The following is a 17,398-nucleotide window of genomic DNA, read 5'->3' on the forward strand; positions in this document are numbered from 1 at the left end:
GGTATCTTGTCTTATGTTTAGGTTTTAGCCATTTTGGGTTTATTTTTGTATAATGTGAGGAAGTGTTCTAACTTCATTAATTTGCATGCAGTTATCCAGCTTTCCCAACACCATTTGCCAAAGAGGCTGTCTTTTCTCCATTTTATAGTCTTCCCTTCTTTGTTGAAGGTCAGTTGACCATAGGTGGGTGAGTTTATTTCTGTGCTCTCTATTCTGTTCCATTGATCCAAGTCTGTTTTTCTGCCAGTACCACACTGTTTGTAGCTTTGTAGTATTGTCTGAAGTCTGGGAGAGTTATGCCTCCAGCTTCATTCTTTTTCTTCAGTATTGCTTTGGCAATTCGGGGGGGGGGGGTTGGTTGTAATTTCATATAAACTTTAAGATTATTTGTTCCAGTTTTGTGGAAAATGTCCTGGGTAATTTGATAGGGATAACAGTAAATTTGTAAATTACCTTGTGTAGTATGGCCATATTAACAGTTTTAATTCTTCCAATCCAAGAGCATGAAGTGTCTTTCCATTTCTTTAAATCATCTTTAATTTCATCTTCCTTAATCAGTGTTTTATATTTCTCCACATATAAGTCTTTCACCTCCTTGGTAAGCTTTATTTCTAAGTGTTTTGGTTTTTTATTCAAATTTAAAAGGGATCTTTTTCTTTTTACTTTTTCTGATATTTCATTATTAGTGTAAAGAAATGCAGCAGATTCCTGTATGTTAATCGTATTCTGTTACTTTGCCCAATTCTTTTGTCAGCTCTGGTTGTTTGTGTGTGGAGCCTTTAGGGTTTTCTATATATAGTATCATGTCATCTGCATCATACTGACAGTTACCTCTTCCCTTCCGATTTGGATCTCTTTTATTTCTTTTCCTTGTCTAATTGCTATGGCTAGGACTTCCAGTACTATGTTGAGTAGAAGTGGTGAGAGTACACATTTTTGTCTTGTTCCAGATTTTAGGGGGAAGGCTTTTAGCTTTTGACCATTGTTACGTTGGCTACGGGCTTGTCATAAGTAACTTTTAGTATGTTGAGATATGTTCCCTCTATACCTGCTTTGGTGAGAGTTTTTTATTATGAATAAATTTCATCAAATAATTTTTCTGCATCTGTTAATATGATCATTTTTTTTCTTTTGTTGATGTGGTTTATCACATTGAATGATTTGCATATGTTGAACCATCTTCGTGACCGTGGGATGAATCTAGCTTGATCGTGGTGTATGATCTTTTTTATGTATTGTTGGATTTAGTTTGCTAATATTTTGTTGAGAATTCTTACATTTATATCTATCAAAGATATTAGCCTGTAATTTTCTTTTTTGGCAGTGTCTTTCTCTGGTTTTGGTATCACGGTGATGGTGGCTTCATAGAATGAGTTTGGAAGTGCTCCCTCCTCTTCAGTCTTTTGGAAGAGTTTGAGGAAGATTGGTATAGGTTCTACTTTGTACGTTTGGTAGAGTTCCCCAGTAAAGCCATCTGGTCCTGGACTTTTGTTTGCAGGGAAGTGTTGGGTTTGTTTAGGTTTTGGTTGCTGCTGTTGTTGTTTTTTAACAGATTCTATTTCACTTCTAGTGATTGGTTTATTCAGATTATCTACTACTTCTTGATTCAGTTTTGGTGAACTATATGTTTCTAGAAACTTGTCCATTTCATCTAGGAAGGTAGCCTATTTTTGTTTAATGGCTATAAAATCTCTCCTAAGGTTAGTTAATTTTTTAAAAAAAATGATACCCTATGTTTCTTTTGGAGTCGTTTGTTCTATTTGTTAATCTCCAATTTTCTCTTTCATGACATTTATTTTCCTGCAATGTCTGGAGATCCTTGTTTACTCACTGTCAGGTGATGCATGAAGGACTAGGTTGCTTAACATAGGTAGTGCAATCTGAGTTCCCGATACACCTCTCCCTTAAGAGGGATAGCCGACCAAAGCCTTTGCTCAGTGAGGAAGATGTGTTGTCAGGTATGATTCCCTGCATGTGTACATGGATATGTGTATAGCTCACTGGTAGCCTAGGGACCTGCACCACTGCTGAAATAAAGAGTTTTATCCTCAGGAATGGAACTTTGGATGGCACTGCCACATAGCTTTCTCCCCTCAGAGTCTTAAATTGGAATCCAGAGTTATCCCCAGCAATTCTGTGTTTCTCTTTCTGACTTTAATATCTACACAATGATCCCTACTAAGACATATTACAAAAACAGTGCTAAGAATGTTAGCCAGGGACAAAACCCAGTGAGCTCAGTCTCACAGAGTCCACAGACCTAAGGTGTATGGAAGGGATGGGAGGGTGGACATACTAGCCCAGATGATGATCCCAGGGGCTCTTTTGCTCTTGGCATTTGCTGACTCAAACTTGGAATTTTCCTCCCAAACCTGGGATTTTCCTCCCCAACTCCCTTACAGGAAGCCTTCCTTAGCTCTGATATTTAGGGGTTCCGAATAATGTATTCTGTTTTCTCCATCAATCCAATCCAATCTGCTTTCTATCTTCTAGAGTTCCCTCAAACTCTGTCCTCCCTTGCTAGCATTTTTTAATGTACATGCATGTTAAAGTTTCTTTCAGTATTTATGTCATTTCCTGTATTTCTGAGGAATCTTAGAAAAGAGGAGGGGCAGATACAGTTGCTTAGATTCCTGATTTTATTAATATTTTTCTATAAGGAAAAGTCACTTTGCTGTATTTATAAAAATAGTGCCTTAAAATAAAGAAATTAAGCCATTAAGAAATTTACAAAGAAAAAATTTAAATCACCCATAATAATTATTAATATTGGGAGTACATTTCAGACATTTTTCTATAAAAACATACAAAGAAAAGAATGGGTAGAGAGAAATAGTTTTAGGAAAATTAGATTATAGGATCTGTAGTATTTTAAATTAAAAATGTTAAATCAAATTTTGTTGAATTTCACAGAAGGAAAAGAAACAAAATAGAAGAAGAGAAATGGCTTAACTTTCAATAAATTCTTCTTCACATAAAGAGAAATTGCTTCCTAAAGGATTCCTCTAAAGTTATGGAAAACATTAAGAAATTGGAATTTTTTTAACCTCATGATAAAAATTTACTCCTTCCTATGAAAGAAATGAGCACTCTCAGATCTCCTCCTTCCTCCTGTACCTTTTTTATATATTGTTTTTATAATGTCAAGGTGTAATGTCATTCTCTTTGAAATATAACCAAAAGTCATGTCACTTTTTAGTATTTGTTCTATAATTAAATGGATTAATTTCTAGACATTAGCCTTTTTAATATAGCTTCCTTATTACCAGATTCTTTATTTAATTCACATCTTAATTAGATGCTTTTTGTTTTTTAGGGTTTTTTTTGTTTTTGTTTTTGTTTTTTGGCAAAGCAGTTTTTTGACAAAGGGCATATATGTGCTATACTGGGTTCTTTCATGTTGAAAATGTAAATAGTACCTCCTCTAGATTTAACCTTATTTTGGTCACAATTTTTTTTTTCTTCTAAATTTTGTAAGCACTGTCTCATTGTCTTCTTAAAATGAATATAACTGTAGAGCAGTCTAATGCCAGCCTGATTTTCTTTCACTTTTTTATTGTTTTTCTGAATGGGTGCTCAAGGAATTCATTCTTTTTTCTTTAAATCGAAAACCTTGAGCAGAATATATTTCCATGTTTTTATTACTGTATGAAATTTTCTTATGACTGCTATGTATTTCTTCTGTTAACAGATTCAGTTTGTTTTCTTTCAGGGGAATTTTAATACACCTTTGAGTGATTTTTCCACTCCATTTTTCTGTTCTTCTGAGACATTAATTACAGCTATACTGCTTTGTTTTAATCTGTCTTCCATGTCTATTAGTTTCTTTCTGATTTCAGAAATCCTTTTGTCTTTTTAAATCTGCATTTATTATGATTAATCTCAAACTTTTCCTTTAATTAAAAACATAATTTAAAATTTCCTATTATAGAATACTTTTGCATACAAAAATAAAGATGAATATAAATATAAGGTATAAAGAATACTAACCAAAAAAACACATATATGTCTACAACCCAGTGTAACAACTGGAATAATATAACTGTGTATTAAAATTTCTATATGTTTCTCCCAAATTTCATGCCCTCCCTTCATTCCCAAAAGTTAGCCACATCTTAGCATAAAAGAGTTTTAAAAAATAATTTAGTATATCCTTATCAGTACAGTTTACTTTTGAATACATTTACCTTTTTTAATAAAAGGAATCATACTATATATTCATCAGCAACCTACTTGTTTTCCTCCTTAAAATTCTGCTTATGAAATTTATTTATGTTAACACATGTACCTCCAGGTCTTTCTCACTATTCAGTAGTATTCATAGTATGGGTGTAACACCATTTATTCATTCATTTCCCTGTCAGTAGTTACTTCCTGATTATTTAAAATTTTTACTTTATAATTACCAATATTATAATAAAATTTTAGTGCAGGTTATCTTCTGCACATGTTCAAAAATTTCTCTAGAATTTAAATTTATAGGGAGTGATATTTCTAAGTCATTGAAATCTTTAGTTTTATTGAATAATGCCAGATGGTTGTCCAAAATGGTCATGTATAATTTGAGTGTAATATGATCTCTTCCTGGATATTGGTTGTGTATTACTCTAGATATGATAGTTCTACTGAGTTTCATTTTTGGAAGAGTGGACTCTGAAATGACAGGCTAACATAAAACTATCTGTACTGAAATGTATCTCATATCTGAAATTAGCTGCTCTTGTGTCTTAGAGGTATTATTGGTTGAGTTTATATCCTATTTTCAAATATCTCTGTCAAGGAATTGTATTCAAACCTAGGATTTTCAAAAAACTATTTTTTTTTGTTTCTTAAAGATAGATCTATGAAAGATAAATAATCATTCAGGAAAAAAAAAAACCCTGCAAAGTATTCAAATAAGTTTGGATGTCTTTGATTTCACCAAACCAAACAGTTTTCTGCAGAGTTCCTAAAATCCTTTAATATGCTAATGGACTCTGAATTTGTAAGAGGGATATATATTATAAATATGTTCACAAATTATTTGATCATGAAACCCCTTATGTTCATAGACTGGAATGTACTTTGAGGACATTTTGCTTTATCCTAATCATAAAATGTTGGGACTAAAAAGAGCCTAAAACAACTCAGTTTTAAACTCATTTTGCAAGGAGGGAAACTAAAATTTAGAGAGTTTAAGTGACTTCTTCAAGGTCACATAGCTCTTCAGTGGTAAAGGCGGGACTAGAATCTGTATCTTCAGTTTCTTGAGCTAGTATTCTTTGAATCTTATCAAAAATAAATGAAGTCACAATGATTCAGTGACCCGCAGGCAGGCCTGTTTCCGCACTTTCGTGTATGTAGTGTGGCCTTCTTTACCAGTGAGACTAGTGAGACTCAAGTTCTTTCCTATGAACCCCAAATTGCCCTGCTGATGGCTCGTAACATCCTCTCTCTGAAGCCTTAGTATCAGGTCTCTGATCTTCTTGAGGGTTTGAGAATTTAGGATTATTTTCTGTAAAGTCTCAGTGTGGAGTATGTATCACATTGATTGTTACTTTTTTACGTATGCCATGATGCTAAAAATATTCACAGATACATGGTCTGAAACATAATACATGAAAAAAAGATTATGAAGTATTACTACAAAAAGTGTATTTTTTATAAACAGCAGTACACTTAGTCATCTACTAGGAAATATACCCTGCCTACCTTTGGATGATGGGAACACAGTGACTTTTTACTTTCATGCTTTTGCTCATCTACATTTCTCTTTTTTAGTGAACACTTTTTTCTTTAACAAAAATAATGACAATAATTATTTAATACTTACATACCCCTTAAAATGCCTTATCTTGTTTTAGCCTCAAGCAGGCTTATGAAGTAGGCACTGCTTTTATTATTTTCATTATATAAGTGCTATTTTTAAATTCCAGATTTGAAGCTGTTAGGAACTGGACAAGTTGTTGCAGGCAAAAAGGAAAAGGTGGAAATGAGACATATCTGAAAAGTATAAATAAGAAAACTTAGTAACTAATTGTGGGAAGCAACTGTGTATGCCTCCAGGATACTGAGGATTATGGCGTTAGTAACCAAGATGGAATCAAGGAAATACAAGAGTATACAAAAATTTTAGAGAAATGATTAGCTTTTAAGATGAAGCTGAAGTTGGCTCTTGTTGAGATTGAGGCAACAGAGTGGGTTGGTAGAAACGTCCCGGTGATAACCAGAGCTCAGGTGAGAGAGGAAACCTAAAGTTGTAGTTTGGACAGCCATTCACGGCAAGGCCATGCTTACTGCTGCGTGGGTGAATGGGCTCTCCTGAGAAGAGAATGTACACAGAAAAGCAGGGCACCAAAAGCTTTGCCCTTCAGGCCTTTTCTCCTTAGAACTCTGAACTTGACTTAATGTGGGGAGTGATTTTAGAATGGAATTCCACATGTCCTCGTGCCTGGGTAAATGTTGACAGTGGATGGCATGTTCAGATAGTTTTCTTCATTGTTTTTCTTTACATTAAAGATTACTTGACTTGTTTGAAAGAATAAGTAGTCTGGTGTAGCCATTATGGAAAACAGTATGGAAATTCCTCAAAAAACTAAACATAGACTTATTGTATGATCCAGCAATCCCACTCCTGAGCATATATCCCAAGGGAACTCTAATTTGAAAAGATACATGCACCCCAAAGTTCATAGCAGCACTATATACTATAGCCAAGACATGGAAGCAACCTAAATGTCCACTGACAGATGACTGGATAAAGAAGCTGTGGTATATTTACACAATGGAATACTACTCAGCCATCAGCCATAAAAAAGAATAAAATAATGCCTTTTGCAGCAACATGGATGGACCTAGAGATCATCATTCTAAGTGAAGTAAGCCAGAAAGAGAAAGAAAAATACCATATGATATTTACTCATATATGGAATCTAAAAAAAAGAAAAGAAAAAAGAGGACACTGATGAATTCATCTACAAAACAGAAACAGGCTTGCTGATATAGTAAACAATCTTATGGTTACTGGGGGAAAGAGGGTGAGAAGGCATAAATTTGGGAGTTAGAGATTTACAATTGTTAACCACTATATATAAAAATAGACAAAAAACATTTCTTCTGTATAGCACAGGAACTATATTCAATATCTTATAATAACCTTTAATGAAAAAGTATGAGGGAGAGGGTATAGCTCAGTGGTAGAGCACATGCCTAAGCTAGCATGAGGTCTTGGGTTCAATCCCTAATACCTCTAATAAGAAAAATAAAAACTAATTATTCCCCCCCACAAAAAAAATGTATGCAGTGTTGTATGTCAGTTACATCTCAATAAAACTAGAAGGAAAAAAATGATTTAAAAAAGAATATGAAAACAAATATATGTATATTTTTTTGTGCTGTGCTGTGCACCAGAAATTGACACATTGTAACTGACTATACTTTGATTAAAAAAAAGAGAGAGAAAGTATAAGTAGAAAAGACATTTAACAAGATTACAGGGCACATGTGGGTGAGCAGTACCCTGGAGTTAAGGTGAAGGATACCCTAGCATTGGGAAGAAGTGATCAGAAATTGAGAAGTGCAACTCAGTCATGATGAATGCTTGGGGTAGTGCATTTAGGATGAAGAAGGGGGGATCACATTACAAAAATACAAAATGGAGAGTCTCTGACTATATACAAATACAGTGAGCAAAGATCTAAGAGTCTCAGCAAACCACAACTTGAAAATGAATGTATTGTATATATTTGTGCCAATACATATAAGGTGTTTATTAGGAAATTTTTTTTCAGAGAGGAGCAAGGCATAAATGTAATGATGCAATCACCTTGTCATTTTTGGCATTAAGAGTAAATAATTAGAAACATAATGGCTATATTTCTCTTCAAGGTCCCTCTTTTAAGAGAGTCCAAAGTTATTAACTAAAATACAGAGGACGTCAAAATGTTATGATAACTCACAGAGAAAAAAATGTGACAATGAGTGTGTATATCTCCATGAATAACTGAAAAATTGTGCTGAACACTGGAATTTGACACAACATTGTAAAATGATTATAAATCAATAAAAAATGTTAAAAAAAAATACAGAGGACGTCAAAACTGAGTACGTAACTATAAAATGTACTTCTAAGAAAAGGCTAATGAATGTAGTATTATTCATTTTTGGAATCAAAATATCAAAGGATAATTTAATAAGGATCAGGATTATTAAGTTATGCAAGATTGTTGTACAGAGCCTTTGGGCATCTTTTTTGCCAGTAGAATAATGGGAAATAAGCTGAAGCCATTAATAACGCCCCCCTAAAAGTACATGTGCCTGTGTACACACATACACAGACCACACATTTTCACACTTGTATAGAGTCTTGAAGGGTATACATCAAACTATCAATAGTTATTATTTGTATGTGGTATTGATTATAGGTATTTTTATTTGTTCCAAATCTGTATCTTCTAATTTATTTCTAGTAAAGATGAAATATTTGTGCAGGAAAAAATATTCTTATAGTATTTATAGAAGCAAGTATCTCACCTCTGTCCCATCCCTATCACCCTATCATCCCCTAAACTACAAAACACATTTTTCATAAGATTCTGTGTAACAATAGTACTGGTACCCTACTTTATCTTTTTCAGATGCTAGTGAAAAATAACCACCTTTCAGACAAGATCATTGTTTTGCCAGGGAAAATTGAAGAAATCTCACTTCCAGAGGCTGTGGATGTGATCATTTCAGAACCAATGGGATACATGCTGTTCAATGAAAGGATGCTAGAAAGTTACCTTCATTCCAAAAAGTGGCTGAAAGCAAATGGTGAGTTGGCCAATTCTTGGTTTAGGAAATAGGCTAACTTCTCCATAAAATTTGCCGTCTTTTTTGCCCCACATTTAATCCTTGACAGAAAGGAGGAGAGAGCATTTCTAGTACACCAATTCTTTGATTTTCGCTTCTTATTCTCCCGTAATACATGAGCAGGTCTCCAGAAAACATTGATGGTGGTGTGCTGCATGGTATTCAGTATAGTATAGAGGACCAGTTCCGAGTTACATAATTTTGTCCTGGTTAAGTCATTTCTTTCCCCAGCAGTCTTGGCCTAACACTTGACCTTTTGACTTTGGTTCCTCATCTATGTTATTGGAAGTAATCGCTAAAGCCCTTTCAAGTGTTGATCTTCTATAATGTGAGAAACTCTACAGTTCTCTCGTTTCATTTGTTGCTCCTACCATATTCTTTTCCTACTGTGTGTCTCTTTCCCTATGATTACTGCATATAATTGAGATAATACAAAGTCCAGTATTCTTTTTGTGCTTACCGAGTGTCTGTATATGCTAAGCAATTTGCGTAAATTATTTTATGAAAACCTTACAAAGTATCGATGATGGAGGTTTTTTATTTACCTGAAGGGTTAGTGCAGAGGTTCTTGGTGACTTTACACTCCGTTCCCCGGGGACATTGGGCAAATGTCTGAAGACATTTTGAGGTGTCACAGCAGTTGGACGGGGTGCTACCAGCACCTAGTGGGAGAGGCCATGGATGTCACTAAACATCTTTCAAAGTGCAGGGCAGCCCCCGCACAACTCAAAGAGTTACCCAAACCCAAATGTCAGAGTGCCAAGACTGAGACCTGGCTTCGCAGGAGGCACTATTTTGATCCCAACTTTTGAAGAGAAAACTGAAGCACCATGAGGGAAAGCAGCTTGGCAAGGGCACACGTCTAGTAAGTGACAGAGCAGGGATTTGACTCCACATCTGTCTGACCCTGAAGCCCACACTCAGCTCCTGCACATCCTGCTAAATTTCCACCCTTCACCAGAGAGAGTGGACACATTCCAACAGCACATTTCTTCCAGTGAAGTCTTAGAAAGTAACTGGTCAGTTTTAACAGTTCCATCTCTCATGAGAATTGCAGTTCCTTGCCTGTTTTACTTACTGTGAATGACCGCTGTTGCGGCACCTACCTTGATATCCAATGAAGACACACCAGCAAATACAAGTACAACTCCTAGTCACCAGATTACCCAGGATATGCATAGAAGAAAAGCCTGAAGTTCATCTGTAATTTCCTGTATGTTTCAAAATTTTAGGATTCAGAAATAGGCTTTAAAAAAAAAACTCATGCAAAAATAAATAAACTTAGGCAAATATACCTAACGTCAAGAACTTCATTAGCATTCCTATTATAAAACAACCCAAGATGATCTTGGAAGCCTTGTGTTCATGTGATAAAATTGGACTATGGGAGATGAAAGCAAAGGAACAAAGCTGCTTGGATTTCCTCTTCAGTACCTCCCAGAAAGAATTTTTATATTGTTTTCCAGATTTTTTTTTCAAATGGTGAAGTGCTTTCATATGATGAGGTTTTACACATAGTTAATCAACATGCATTTGTTGAGCTGCCCTCTAAGCCGAAAACTTAGACTTAATATCTGGGCATCCTTTTTCCCCAGACGTTTGAAATGGATATGAAATTTTATACTGGGCTATGTATCTTTAACTAGACAAGTAGAGATGACTACTGATTTCATTTTTCTACCCAGTGTGTTCCTAGGGGGAGGATGATTGATTTTTTCCTAATTATTTTTATTTTCCATCAAAATAAGACATTGTTTACAACATCAAATAATAATAAAAAGGCTTATAATGAGAAATAGTAACCCTCTGCCACATCTCTGCCTATCCTGAGACCACTCCCCTAAGGCTGTTCCTCTCAACTCTATTCTCTGTTGCTTCTATTATTTACCCACATATTTCTTTGTAAAATTATCATACTGCTGTTCTTGTCAATCTCTGGTTGAGAAGTTAGCTCTCCTACATCACAGCTCATTCCCTTCTTGAGGCACCCACCCCCACCCCCATCGTCTCAATATATTTCTACAGGTCCTCAATCCCTTATCCAATCCCTTAAGGCCTGATACATTTCAGAATTCCAAATCTGGAGGACTTTGGAAAGCCCGTAATACCATGTATTACTTAATACCTCCAGTGGGATCTGAGGCAGCACCCCATAATGAAACACATTATATTTCTGCAAAAAAAACATGAATTTGGAGACCGAGTGGGATACATGAAGACTATAAACTCATGTCAGTTCAGGTCAGGTTTTACCATCAAATGACATTGCACACTTACGCAAATCTGTTGCTTTGCAAAGCTTTTTGGATTTCAGAACTTTTTAATATAAGGAAATATAGACAGATTATTATTTGGTTAAATCAGTAATCAATGTTTACATTACAATGTCAATGTAAATATTGTTCAGTGCTGAGTCAGGTGGTGTAGTAGGTGTGTATGATTATTTTCATATGAAATCTTTTGTTTCTCTTGGAGTTAATTGCCTCATTTTTTCACTAGTTTAGTTTTCTATTTATTCATGACTAATATTTTTCATGCTTTAGCGGGTCTGACAGATGCCATCCATATTTATTCTGTGGAAGACTTCCTCCTGTAATTCTCTGTCCTCCTCAACCACACATGAACTGGGAGCTCTCTAGTCTTTCTGCATGGCTACCAGACATTGCCTCTCCATCATCATTCCTTTGTCTCCCTTTTTCTTGGTTTACACTATTCATTTCAGCAAAGAATATTCTCTAATAGCTTCTGAAGAAAGGGTACTTGAGCAGTTACTGGTTTTTTTGTTTGTTTTTTGTTTTGTTTTGTTTTTGAAGTACTGTCAGTTTACAATATGTCAGTTTCTGGTATACAGCATAATGTTTCAGTCATACGTGTACATACATATAGTCATTCTCTATTCTCTTTCATTATAGGTTACTACAAGATATCAAATGTAGTTCCCTGTGCTATACAGTATAAACTTGTTTATCTATTTTATGTATACCAGTCAGTATCTGCAAATCTTGAACTCCCGATTTATGCATTCCCACCCTTTTCCCCCCAGGTAACCATAAGTGTGTTTGCTATGTCTGTGAGTCTGTTTCTGTTTTGTAAGTAAGTTCATTTGTGTCTTTTTTTTTAAATAGATTCCACATATGAGTGATATCATATGGTACTTTTCTTTCTCTTTTTGGCTTACTTCACTTAGAATGATGATCTCCAGGTCTATCCAAGTTGCTGCAAATGACATTATTGTATTCTTTTTTATGGCTGAGTAGTATTCCATTGTATTAATACACCACGACTTTATCCAGTCATCTGTCGATGGACATTTAGGTTACTTCCATGTCTTGGCTATTGTACATAATGCTGCTATGAATGTTGGGGTGCATGTATCTTTTTGAATTAGAGTTCCCTTGGGACATATGCTCAGGAGTGGGATTGCTGGATCATCTGGTAAGTCTGTTTTTAGTTTTTTGAAGAATCTCCATACTGCTTTCCATAATGGCTGCACCAAACTACATTCCCACCTACAGTGTAGGAGGGTTCCCTTTTCTCCACACCCTCTTCAGCATTTATTCTTTGTGGAGAAGTTACTATTTGTTGAGTCCTTGTATTATCATTTTGCTGGGTAGAGAATTTTAACTTGAAAACATTTTTTACTCAGTGTTTTTAAGGCATCTTTTTTTGCTTTCTGGTTTCTAATATTGCTATTGAGAATTCCCATGCCATCCTGACTCCTGAACCTTCAGAATGACATAGTCTTTCCCTCTGGACGCGTTTAGTATCTTGTCTTTATTTCTGGTTGTCTTAATGTGAAATTTTTTGAGTTCTTGGGCTGAACATTTAGTGAGTATATTAAATAAGACGATTCATTTTCTTCTACTCTTGGAATCTGTCTTACATTTTACCTTTGATGATTTCCTCGCCTCCATTTTATCTGATATCTTTGGAATTCCTGTTAGGCTTGGACTCAGAAGATCCTCCTATGAAACTTCCCAAGTTTACACAAATAATGATAGATACGACTTTTCCAAAGTTGTTTCATATCCTTCTATCCTGAAATTGAAAAACCACCAGACAGTCATTATTGTTTTGATAACAGTGCTTGAGATTCAGATGGAGAAATAGGGGTAATGTTACAATCATGGTTTTCCTCTGACCACCTCTGAGAACACCCTAAATAAAATGATCTTTTTTGGGAGGGGGGATTAGGTTTACTTATTCATTCATTTTTTAATGGAAGTACTGGTGCTTGAACCCAGGACCTCTTGCATGCTAAGCATGCACTCTACCACTGAGCTATACCCTCCTCCCTGACCTTTTCTAGTTTAACAGACATCAAAGGGAGCATAGTTAAGTATGAGGCCATTGACAACTGGATGAGATTTCACTGCTGCATTTTTCCCTTCTGCTCATTAGCTCTGTGATTATGGCTGAGTCATTCAAATTTCCCTGTTCCTTAGTTTTCTTATTTATAAAATGGATATAATAATAGAACGTACTTTATAGTATTATGAGCGTTCAATGAATTAATACATGGGAATATCATAGAAATGTTCAAGGCAGAGTTAATCAGAAATTTTAGGAATTCTTATGATGATAGTGACAGGATCTATAGGTTTTTGGTAATCCTTATTTCTGAAATAGGGCTGATGTTCATCTTTCTGTCACATGCAGTTTAATAAATGACTATGAAGAAAAGTCTCCCCAAATGACAAGAGTAATAATTCTGATTGCCACGTCTGCCCCAGAGAGGCCCGACTTCAGGCACACCGATCTAGGTGTTTATTTGCCTGGTAAAGTCTCTGCCTTCTCCCCTGTGACTGCAGATGGCAGGAACCAAACACCACTGTGGGCTTCCCAGCCTGGAAGATGGTGGGCCTGCAGAGAAGTAGTCAGTATGATTTTTCATGAACAGAGTCTGAGAATGGGAATAATCATGTGATAGGGTGAAGGGATGTTGATGATTTCCAAAGCTAAGTTGTTTTTACAATAAATGAGAGAAAGAATAAATAAAAGAAGTACCCAGAATTTCAAGCACAGGGCATACAGAAAGAGAAAAGGCCAATAGCTAAGAAGGCAAATAAGCCGGGTTAAATGCTCCACCTAGGACCCTAAGTTTTTATCATAATGTAGCTTTTGACTTGCTTTGGTATTTCTTGTTTATATCCCATCCAGTCTTCTGTGCAGTTTTGTTATTGCTTTGAGACAGATTTACATTTCAGCCTGTGTGTAATAACTGAGACAGAACTAAAGAGTGGGATCAGCTGAGTGGTAGGTGAGTGTCCTCTTCCATCAGGAGGCAGCAGGAGGCAGCTTCTGAGTCTGTTGTCTTTTGCTCATTAGGAATGATGTTCCCGACTTTCAGCGACATCCACTTGGCCCCATTTTCTGACGAACAGCTCTACATGGAACACTACTCCAGAGCCAACTTTTGGTAAGGTTCTCTTCTCTCTTCCCCTCCATTTCCTTCAGAGTCATATACTGGGAGTGGGGCCATCCTGTGCACTGTAGGGCGTTTAGCAGCATTCCTGATGTGTACCTACTCTCTGCCTCTAGCACCTTCCCCCCAGCCGTGGCAACCAAAAATGTCTCCAGACCTTGCCGAAGACCCCCTTGAAGGGCAGAATCACCCCCTGTTGAGAACTACTGAAACAGGCAAATAAGGGAGCTGCTCAGGCAGTAACAAACATCCAGAAGACTGCCCTGATGCTGAAAGAACAACCTCCTCTCCTTGCCTGCCGTCCCTCCTTCTCCTCTTTCTCCATCCATTCCACTGGCCCGAGGCTATGGCTTCTGCTAGAATGTGCCTTTGTCAGAGAACTCGTTGATGTAAATGAGTTCATCAGTTTTTTTCGGAGCTTTCCTACTAATTAGCTGTTGGCTTTGGGGGCAGTTCACTTTACCCCCTGAGAAGTGGTTTCTTAATTTGTAAAATGAGAACTGACACAAAATCCCTGCCAGTTTGAAACCACCATTCCTTCTGGCATTCTTTTCTGAGACTATAGTTTTGACAAAAAAGAGGGAAGGAGTATGACCATATTGGACCCATGGGAGGGAGAAATGGAACAGAGATCACCTGAGTGGGATGTGGGATGATAGGTGTGGAGGAAGGAGCACAGGCATGTGCTGGCAGATGGACAAGGATGCATGCTAAGAATTAAGCTGTGAGTTCTGGCTGACGTATGCAGAGATACCCAAAGTTGATTTCCAGGACTTCCTCTATGTAGTACCAAACCTTGGTGAAGGGGCAGCAAGCAGGAAGTGCTTTGGTTTCCTAGGTTACAAAGTTCTACCAGGAATGGGATCAAATGGTTATGGTTTTTCTTTCTCCCAAATTTTTTCTTGAAAAATAGGCTTTCTCACCATAGATTTTATAGCATTTCATGACTTCTGCTCAATCTGTAATTTTGAAACTACAAGCCACAGACTTTCCAGTGGGGGCCAGTGGTCTCTTACTGAGTAGGGGGTAGGAGGTGGCAATGAGATCATGTAAGGTCATGCTGACCCCAAATGTTTCTATTTTAAATGGAGAGGTAGGAGAGGTAGGAATTTCAGGCGGCGGAGTATGCCAGACTGGTGGGGGAGGTAGGCTGTCCAGGCAGTTTTTGTGTGGCCTCCCAGCCGTACCATCTGTTGCCATCTTACTTACTAATACCAGTGGAGTGGCTGGCTCCCATCAGACATACAAACATGCTGCTAATTATTCCATCAAAAACAAAATAACAACTTGTTTTATACCTCACTTCCCCGGTCAGCCACCACCCATCTCTTTAAGCCCTTTGCAGTGACATTCCTCAAAAGGGTTGTCTGTATTCAGTAGTCTCCAACTCTCCCACTTCCATTTCTACCAAAACCACTTTTACCAGGGTCACCAGTGCCCTGACCTCCACATGGCTAAATCCAGTGATCAGTTTTCACTTCTCAGCTGATTTAACTCCCAGCGTTTGAGCAGCTTTTGAAACACTTATTTCCCTCCCGTTCTTTTTGATTCTTCTTGTGCTTCCCTAGTCACTTTCTCAACCAGTCTTTCTCTGGTTGTTACTTGTTTCCTTTACCTCTTAATATTGAAGCGCCCCCAGGATGCAGTCTTTGGACCTCTTCTCTGTCCACAGAACTCCCTTGATGAGCTCATCCATCCACGTAGTTCAGATACGATCTATATTCTAATGGTTTCCAAGTGTATCTCTTCCCCTCGGACATGTCCTGTGAACTCCATATCCAGCTGCCTCCTGGACATCCGCCCTTGGAGAGACTTACCACGTCCAAAACTCAACTCCTGATCTCCCCACTCCCACCCCAGACCCACTCCACTCACAGTCTCTCCACCATAGTTGCTGACAGATTTATCCTCCTAGTCATGCAGGCCCTAAATCCTGAAGGCCTTCTTTCTTTGTCCTCCGTTTCTAATCCATCAAGAAAGTATGTTGGTTTTCCTTTCAAAATACATTTGACCCTTGAACAACGTAGGTCTGAACTGTGTGAGTCCACTTAAATGTGGATTTTTTTTTAGTTAAGTATGTACTAAATCTGGATGTGGGACCGCAGATACAGAGGGCTGACTGTAAAGTTAGCGAGGATTTTTGATTGTGCAGACACTGGGAGCTCCAACACCACCCCCTACCCCCGGGTTGATCAAGGATCACCTGTATATCCAGAGTCTGACCAGTTCTCCCTGAATGTGCTGTTTCCTCTTGATCTCAACACTGTCTTCTCTCACCTCAGTTACTGCAGTAGCTTCTTACCCTGTCTATTCCCAACATCCCCACAGCCTTCCAGCAGGTTCTCCATAGGCTGGCTCCTCATTTCCTACTGCCGTGTTTACTCAGCTTCAGACACCAGGCTCCCTTGCTGATCCTCAGACATGTCTGACGTGCTCCCACCTTAGGGCCTTGCATTTGCTGAGCCTCCTCTGGAATACTCTTCCCTCCACATTCACATGGCTAACTCCTTCCTCTCCATCAAGTCTTTGTTAAATGCCACGTTCTCAATAAGACCTACCCTGACTACCGTGTCATGAAGTGGCAGCCGTGCTGCCCAACTCCCACTTCTGCTCTGTGCTTCCCCTCCAACATTTCTCCCTTCCTAAGAGATGTATAATTCCTGTATTTATTACTGTTTATTGTCTGTATCCTTCCTCGTAGAATGGAAGCTCTCCAAGAGCTAGAATTCTGTCTCTTTTCACTACATCTTCCAAGTACCCAGAACAGTGTTTGCCACATGGTAGGCCCTCAGTAAATATTTCTGAAGGAGTAGAAATTCCAGTCATCTTGGGCACGTATAGAAATAATGACCACCAAGATTTCAGTTGATATCTTTCCCGTTTTCCCATTTTCTAATTTTATAAACTTAGAATCATACCATAAATACCATTTTTGTAGCTTTTTTTGAGACCTTGTTGACATATTCTCATAGCTGTTGGATATTCTTTTAATGCAGAGTATTTCTTTTGTGGCTCTCTCATAATTTATTGACTCAGTCACTAATGCTGGATATCAAATTATTTTAATTACTATTTTAATCTTATAAATTCTGTAAGAAACAGCACTAAGATACTGTTCCTATATCCTACAAGAATATAGAA

General features: G+C 37.2%; 1 protein-coding gene across 4 annotated transcripts in view; it reads left to right on the top strand.

Moving 5' to 3' along the window:
• The window catches only part of LOC102512851 (histone-arginine methyltransferase CARM1-like), a 269,788-nt gene that overhangs the window by 195,187 nt on the left and 57,203 nt on the right, over nucleotides 1-17,398 (top strand). For all 4 annotated transcript variants that reach the window (XR_004319182.1, XR_004319183.1, XM_032477758.1 and 1 more), the window contains exons 6-7: nucleotides 8,616-8,793; nucleotides 14,161-14,251. Coding sequence is in view for 2 of the 4 variants with exons in the window: in XM_032477758.1 (XP_032333649.1) it covers nucleotides 8,616-8,793; nucleotides 14,161-14,251 (269 nt within the window). In the remaining 2 variants the exon portion in view is untranslated. The remainder of the gene's footprint in view (nucleotides 1-8,615; nucleotides 8,794-14,160; nucleotides 14,252-17,398) is intronic.

This window comes from Camelus ferus, chromosome 4, assembly GCF_009834535.1.
Source record: "Camelus ferus isolate YT-003-E chromosome 4, BCGSAC_Cfer_1.0, whole genome shotgun sequence".
Classification (NCBI taxonomy): Eukaryota; Metazoa; Chordata; class Mammalia; order Artiodactyla; family Camelidae; genus Camelus; species Camelus ferus.